At 34.0% G+C, this 8529-nt stretch overlaps 1 protein-coding gene across 1 annotated transcript; it reads right to left on the bottom strand.

Moving 5' to 3' along the window:
* Nucleotides 1–1759: 1759 nt before the first annotated feature.
* Nucleotides 1760–4898, bottom strand: LOC132180906 (U-box domain-containing protein 4). Its single transcript, XM_059593898.1, has 2 exons — nucleotides 4469–4898; nucleotides 1760–2860 (listed from the first exon to the last, which is right to left on the bottom strand). Exons 1-2 carry the CDS (start codon nucleotides 4768–4770, stop codon nucleotides 1996–1998), a joined length of 1167 nt encoding a protein of 388 aa, XP_059449881.1. The 5' UTR covers nucleotides 4771–4898; the 3' UTR covers nucleotides 1760–1995.
* Nucleotides 4899–8529: the final 3631 nt, after the last annotated feature.

Genomic DNA, 8529 nt, shown 5'->3' on the forward strand with positions numbered 1-8529 from the left:
ATTCACATTTCACGTGTAATAATATATAATTCTGTTCATAGTCTGCCTCCAAAAAAAAAACAACGTCATTTTGCTTGATAATAAGAGAAATTAAAATCTGTCACATGGTTCAATGCTAGTGAGGAACATAATTAAATTTGGTAGGAGCCTTTATTAAACCCCTGTCGGCATGATATTTATCCTAAGTTGTTCAATATGATTAGAATGGATTTGGTTCGTATCGTATTTGGTCCTGTAATCCTATTAACTCCACATGCATTCAAAGGGCATTCCCCACTATGTCGTAAAGAAATAGTGAAACATGTGATATATTTGACAACACCTATTTTTTCTTCCTATTCATAACCATCCTTTTGACTTTTTATTTACATATTTAATTAGACAATTCATCACGTACCGACAGGGCCGGCCCAATGTATTTTGAAACTTTAGGCAAAACTTTAAAATTGAGCATTATTTTTTTAATATTTAAATATTAATTAAATAATATTTATTTTAATACTGCAGGAGATCTTTACCTAATAAGCACTGATTTCGCACTCAGCAATTTTTTGTTTGAGACTAAAATTACTATTTTGCACTCTTTGTTCTTTATACTTAAATTAAGCAGGCTTATTTTTGTCTTTCAGCATTTTCATAAATTGCAAAATAACCATTTTAAACTTTTTGAAATGTGAAAGTTGAACATTTTAACCTTTTGTGAGGGATTGGATTTCTGCAAAATAACCACAACAGACAAGTCAATGGGATTCTCAGATTTTTTTTTTTTTTTTTTTTCGTTCTTATTTTATAGAGAGCCTCGATATTATAAACAAATAATATTATTTTTTTTAAAACATGTTGTCTGTTGAGGGCCTCGTGGCTGTTGTGCAGAAGGTCTCCATATTATAAAAATAATAATATAGTTTTTTTAAAGCATATTGAAGGCCTCAATAAAGCATGTTGGGGCCTTAATATTATAAACAAATAATAATATTTTTCTTAAAGCATGTTGAGAGCCTTAAGAAAGCATGTTGAAGGCCTTTATGCAAATTTTTTTTGGCCTTATTAAAAAATATTTTGGGCCTTAATTTTTTTTTTTTTTTGGGCCTTAGAAATTTGGAGATCTAGACGCCGGCCTAACTCACCTAGCGGTTGGGCCGGCCCTGCGTACCGACAACCCTTTTCCCTCCTAATGGCTTTTCTTCTTCTTTTTTTTTTTTTTTTTTTGGTTGGACCGACAGCAAACCACCCTAATATATTATCATCATCGATTCATTTAGATTGTTCATTGTAAATGAACGGCTCGGATAAGAGCTATTACGCACAATGCAAGTCGTTGCACAGGGATGAGATACGTCGGTACGTCCAATCATAACCTGAAAACAAGACACTAGAAAACCTAAACAAAGAAAAGTAAGAAAAAAAACCGTTGCACTTGGTTGACAAGTGAATGCAACGTTTAAGAATTTCCCACCTCCGACAAGTCTAGTGTGGTCACCCCACCTAACATCTTTTTAATTTTGTCAATTCAGGAATCATACTGGAAAGATTCTAGAAAAATCTTACAAAGAAGAAAATAGGCGGAGGATTGAAGCCAGCAAAAGAGAGGAATTGGACGCTGGTGGAAGCAAAGGTCAATTCAACAAACAGGAGACAGATGCTGACTCAACGCCCATCGATCTTGAACCAGAAGCCTAAAAACCTCAGCTCACATCCCATGAAATCTAACATGTTCACCCTTGGCATTCATATCAAGTAAGGCAAGTAAAGAAAAGGAGAAGGAAAACCTTTACCATCTGTATAACATTCATACAACATTTTCTTTACAAAATTATGCTTTAAACCATACAACTTTTAAGTTTATTGACAGTTTTACCAGTCACCCGGTACCAACATAGACGGCCTGGACTGGCATCACTATACCTTATTTTCTTTCTTCTCGCTATGGAAAATTACATCTTACAAACCCCATATGGAAAAAAGAAGAAGAAAAAGAAAAAAACAAAGCCGCAACTAAAACAATCGCTTTGAAGAAACTTCAGAAGTACAAGTAGCAATAGGCAGATCAGTTGGCGTGCATACAAGAGCCCTTTGCTGCAAATGTCTCAAGCTCTGCTCCATGCTAACTTGCACCATGTCAGCCAGCATCTTCTTTGCTTTACCTGATTGTTCATCTCCATCAATCTGAGAGATAATGTTGCACACTATATTCTCCAGTGTGTCAGGTTGAAGCTCAGATCTTGGATAAGGAGAGTCTCTCAGTAACTGCAAGAGCCTTTGTGCTTTAGACTGGGACTTGGGTGTTCCTTGAACAGTGAGCTCAAGAAGTCCAGGTATTACACCTTCTCTAAGAATTGGTTCCCTATATTTACATCGGTCGCTTTGACACATTGTCAGTAATGCTCCAACCGCATGCTCCCGACTTTGGATAGACCCATTTTCAAGCACCTCCACAACCGCAAGTACTCCACCTTCTTCAGATGTCAAGGCTGTTCTGCCCTCATCGAAACCCACTAAAGATTCTATGAGAGCACTGCATTTTTCGGCGGTTTTTGAATGTTTTTTGCAGCTTTTGAGCAAATGAACTATTGAAGGGATTGGTTCTGTTTCAAGAATGACCTGAAGATTATTATCAGGGTGTGTTGACAGATTGGAAAGGGCCATTACAGCATCAGCCTTGGCTTGTGGGCTTCCATGTCTAAGAATTTCTACAAGGAGAGGAACGGCACCAGAAGCACTTATAATTGGCTTGTTGATGGTTGAAGCAGACAGAGTAAGCATAGATGCAGCTGCATACTCCTGTAGGTTTAAATCCTCTGACTTGAGGAAACTAATTATGGGTTCCAACGCACCAGCTTCCACAATGCTGATCTTATTCCTGCAAGATAATAAAACAAGGGAAATTTTTACACATCCATTAAACACCAAATTAGTTCTTGTCTGCAAAATCTGCTAACAAAGATATTTATATTATCCATGCTCATTAATCAAGCCACCCCCTTCAAGAAACTAGTGGCTATTTGTGCATTACACAACTCTAGCAGATTGAAACAAAAAGGTGAAACACATAATAAAGAAACTGGAGCTTCACAGAATCTGTATTTATATGGACTTCTATAAAATGCGGGAATTACCCAACCACAAAGCATGATTCCTTTAATAAAAATACCCACGTCTAACAACATAACACATAGTTGAATTAGATAGTGTTCAATTTATCCCCCGAAATTTTCAACTAACTACCAAGAAAATATAGATACTATAATCTCAAATATAGGGCACTTCAATTATACCATCTTATCCAAATGACTACATAAAAGTCCTTTCCCCTGAATTGCTAATTAGTTATTACTCATTTTGTTGCCAGAAAATCAAAAGTGAAGTTTAAAATAAAAGAAGAAGAAGATAGAAAGATAAAAAGTAACACACTACCACTTTGATAGAAAAAAAAAGTAACACGCACACACACACAAAACGTTGAAAAAGAAACAATGGTAGAATCCTTCACTCTCACACAAGGTATAAGTTTTCTACCTCACCAAACAGGAACCCAAATTACAATAAGAAAACTTCAGAGAGAAGATAAAAGAAAAAGGCAAAAGCAAGAAAAGGAAGAAAAGACCGAGTAACATGTGAATCAAAGGAACCACCACCACCCACCCACCCACCCACCCCCAGTCGAATCTCATAGCGGTTTCAACCATAAAAGCATCCAATTCCTTCTAAAGGGTACAGGTCAGAAGCTTTTAACCATCGAAAAGCAGATAAATTTGTATACAATCATAAGGTCAAAACAACGAGAACTCATTCCCCCCACTAAATCAACAGTTTCTTCATTGGTTTAGACCTTTCTCGAGAACATTTTTTTTTTTTTTATTACGTGTCCAAACAGGGTTTCGTTTTACAAAATATGAAACGCACATAAGCAAGAGCAAAATTCTTTTGGGGTTATTTATTTTAAAATAACAAAAATAAGTTAAGTATTTGTTTTGCCTTTTGGGGTTTTCTTAGCATCCAAACAGAGCATAGTCCGTCGCATATTCGACGTCCTAAAATTCTAACCGATCAATTATTTTACAAATCTCATTCATGTCCATGACCATGACCATGACCAGATAGTTAACTGAACACCCATACGTGTTCGGTCCCTGAGAAAATTAAGGAAAAGAAAAGCACATCTCGGGTTCCAAGGCATAAAGATTTTAATCATTCTCTCACTCTCTCTCTCTACCCACTTTCTCACCAACCAATCAGATAAGCAAAGAGTAAAAAAAAAAAAAAAGAGCAGAATCTCCGAGTACCGTACTGAACTATTATTTGTCACGCAAATTGATGGATCCGAAGATATTTTTTTTATTTACACTAATACTAAAAAATAAAAATCATATAATAATATTCGAATGCCAATTCCAAAACCCACTAAAAAATTATCCACAAATTTCAGCGAGGCCCTTGTTAAGAAGGGAAGAGTAGAAAACAAACTTACTGTTCGTCTTTGACGGCGAGGTTGAGGAGCGCAAGGAGGGCGGCCTCGTGGGACTCGGGGGAGCCGGCTCGGAGCATGGCGACCAGCGGATTCACGGCTTGGGCGAGCTGGCGCCGACACCGCTGCGAGCTCTTCGTCAGCCGCCGGATCTCGCGCGCCGCCTCCAGCCTGCAATCGGAGTCGCCGGATTGGATGAGCTTGAGCGCGCGCTTGACGGCCGAGGACGAGGAGTGCGGTCGCTGCAGCCCGCTGTCGCCGTCGGGGTTGGCGTCGGGGCTGTGGCTCTCGGCGGCGCACTCCATGGAAGAAAAGTAGGCACGCGAAAAATCAGAGCGGTGTGTTTCAAAAGAAACGAAAGGTGGGGGTGGCGTTAAGCAACAGTCATAAAAGAAGGGAGGTGGGGGTTGGGGTTGGAGGGTTGGGCTCTGTGTGTGTGTGTTTGTTTTCTTTTTATCTTTATTTTCAACGGCTTTTTCTTTTCTTTCCTATTAACTTGTTTGGCAGTTGTTGGTCTTGTCGTTCGGTAACAAGTCATTAAAAAAAAAATATTTATGTATAAGATAATCAAAAGAAAAAAATTTACTTACTATTCCTAATATTCTATTACCCATTTTCTTAAAAGTTTAATAGTACGTTTGAATTTGTAATTTTAATAAATATTACTTTAAAATTACGTTTTTAAACTTGCAAAAACGTTTAATAAAACATATTAAAAAATATATTTTATCAAATATTTGTTATGCAAAATCATAATTTTGTGTTAGAACTTTTACGTGGCATAATGCCATGTGGTCCACGTAACTATGTAAGGCTCAATTAAACCTTTATCATATCTTTATTTTAAAATTTAAAAAATGTCAATTTTAATTTATCATCTCTAATAAATTTGGAATACTAACCCTTCCATTAAATCGGACGGTTTTTAAAAGATTATAACCTGAAATTGATAGTTTTTAAAGTTGAAAAATTTGATCACAAGAATAATAAAATATCAAGAAACGAATCTCCCGTTAGCCCCGACCAGGATCGTCTTCATTTTGTGAAATGAAAGATTTATTTAATGGTTTTTTTTTTAATAAGAAAAGATTTGATAGATTTGATGGTATGTTGACGCAATATATTAATCATACCATTTAAATTTGTTAAATGGCATCGGCAATAAATTCTCTACATTTCAAACATCTATATAGACCTTGTATGGCAAACATTTTTAAATTTATGAATGTAGCTGAAAATAATTAATGTGGTATAAAATTTTAAATTTTTTATATTAAAAAGTAAACAATTTTGTTTTATAGAAATTTATTTATTTATTTTTGAAACATATCATACTCATTTATTGATAAAAGTTGCGCGCCTAAAGCTCTTACAAACAGAGCAAAAAGCTCTGAAATAAATCATAGACGAAGTTAAAGATACAGTCATCAACAACAGACCAAATCAACCAAAACACAGCATCCGCTAACCTATGACTAATAATAATAAAAAGTTAATAATATAATATACAACATTATCATAAATACAATCAAACATTATTTTTGGCTTTCGGTGAGTTCTCTTAAATACAATCAAACATTATCGTAATCGTAGAACAAATTTTCTCAATTTCACTTAAAATAAAAATAATCTTATGTTTTTCGGGGCAAAATTTTGAAAATAATAATAATAATAATAATAATAGAGAACCCATTATATGAAAGGTTTTGAAAACTTTCAATATGGGCTCCTAAAACTTTGAATAAAGTTTTACTTTTCAATATGGGCCTCAAAGCAATTCGTAATTTCATTATCAAAACATTATACTACCCTGAGAAAATATTAAACCTCAAAAATAAAAATAAATAAAAAGATCATTCAAATCGCTCACTTTTCTCTTCCACGTGATTGGTGTCAATTTGTTAAATTGGGTGATCTTTGTGATTGATTCCTAACAAAATCATTTGTCCATTGAAAAGAAAAACAGTCCCATCCGTCGTTTCTGTTTGTCTAGGTACCCAAATTAAAAAAATATAATTATAAAAAATAGAAATGAAAAATAATAAATATTAGTATTAATAATAAAAACAGTCACTCCCTAGAGGTGGGGGGTGTCCACCCCCCACCTCTAGTTTTTTTTTTTTTTTAAAAAAATAAAATAGGTTAGTAGAAGATTGAAGTCGCACTTGATTATAAAAATTTTTGTTTGTATTTATGACTTTGTAATTTTATTTATTATAATTTTACAGAATTTTATACTTTGTAAAGTAATAACGTATAACTCTTCAATAACGACATAGTTACAGTGAAAACACTAAAAGATAAAGAATACAAATAAAAAATGTTATTTGTTTAAAGGTGGGAGATAATCTTTATTGACCAAGGGATAAGAACCGTTAAAGGAAATTGTCGTGTGTGGTTGATCGTTCTTGGGAAAAGAATGATGAATGCGCTGACGAGAGAGGTGGTTTAATTCAAATTGAATGGCTGAAAAGGGGCGTTAAAAAAAGACTTTAAACAGTATTTAGTAGAAACAAAAAAGAAGAATTTGATTAAAATAAATAAATATGACCACAAGTACATAACTGAGACAAGTATTGATGGAATTAGTAAAGACAAGTGTCTTGTTCTTTTTCTATCTTGAATTCACAAAAGGGTGGAAGAGAAAAAGAAAAAGCCAGCAATCGGTCAATAAAAATAAAAAAATTGATGTAATTTTTAAAGTTATTATTAATTTAATAATTTTAAAAGTTATAATAGAAGTGAAAATGTGGGTAACATTTCTCAAGAGATAAGACTAAATCCATGTCACTTTCTTGCTTTGGTGATCATCCAAGTAGATATTTGTATGGAAGTGTCAAGAAACTGTATTGGTGGTAAAATCTTTTTACCATATCATTATCAAAGTGGGACAGTTACATGTGGAGAGACCATTAGGTAAATTATTAACCTCTTACATGAGTTTCTACCTAACAAGTTAGGGACAACAAATAGAAAGAAGGAAACAAACAAGATGGCCACCGTAAAACTTTTTGTTTACGGCATTCAACTCATTAGAAATTTCACACATAAGATCAAAACATAAAAAACCATAAAAATAAAAACACAGTAGCTTTAATTTAAATAAATCCTATAAAAAATTTCATTTGTTCTAATCAAAAGCCCAACGCTCACCTCTCACCTCTGAATCCTCAACATTGTAGTCTTTAAAACTAACCAAGACAATGACTCCGACGATTTTATCAATGTGTATTTTGTCAAGAGAATACAAATTATTTCTTATGAAGGGTTATATTGTTTTTTGGTGTTTCAAGTTAAGATGTTTACTTTCTATTAAAATGTAAGGATAACTTCACTGAAGACCCCTGAACTTTCACTCGATTTGACAAACTTTTACTAAACTTTAAAATCTCTCAATTTAGTCTCCTGAACTTTCAATTGCTCTCAATTTGAACCCCTCCGTCAAATTTAGTAGTTAAAAATACCAAAAAAGACAAAAATATCCCTGATTTTTCCTTTTTTTTTAATAAAAAAAGTTTTGAAATTATGGGTAAAGTTGAAATTTTATAAAAAAATTCAGGGGTATAAACGTCATTTAAAGTTTAAAATCTGACAGAGTGGTTAAAATTGATTACAATTGAAAATTCAAATGACTAAATTGAGAGATTTTGAAGTTTAGGAAGGTTTATCAAATCGGATAAAAGTTCAAAGATCTTCGGTGAAATTAAAAAAAAAAAAGTATAAAATACACAATTTACACTACCAGAAATTATTTTGGACAAAAAACAAAAGAAGAGGACCATTACCACCGGCACAACTTGGAGCTGGTAAACCAACACTCCAAACAACCCCTCCCTAAAAAAAAAAATTAAATAAATAAAAGAAAAATGGAAAGAAATAAGAAAGGACAGAAAAATATAATGAGGGGTGCATTGCCTACGCACGCTTCCACCTTTATCACCACCGGCGGCTGAGCGGCATTGCCGTCTACCACACAATCAACCTATAGACTCTAGAGCATGCCTTACGTGTCTCATGTATCATTAATGGTCTCTATAAATAGCCTATAATAGAACATTAGGGAT

This window comes from Corylus avellana, chromosome ca5, assembly GCF_901000735.1.
Source record: "Corylus avellana chromosome ca5, CavTom2PMs-1.0".
Taxonomy (NCBI): Eukaryota; Viridiplantae; Streptophyta; class Magnoliopsida; order Fagales; family Betulaceae; genus Corylus; species Corylus avellana.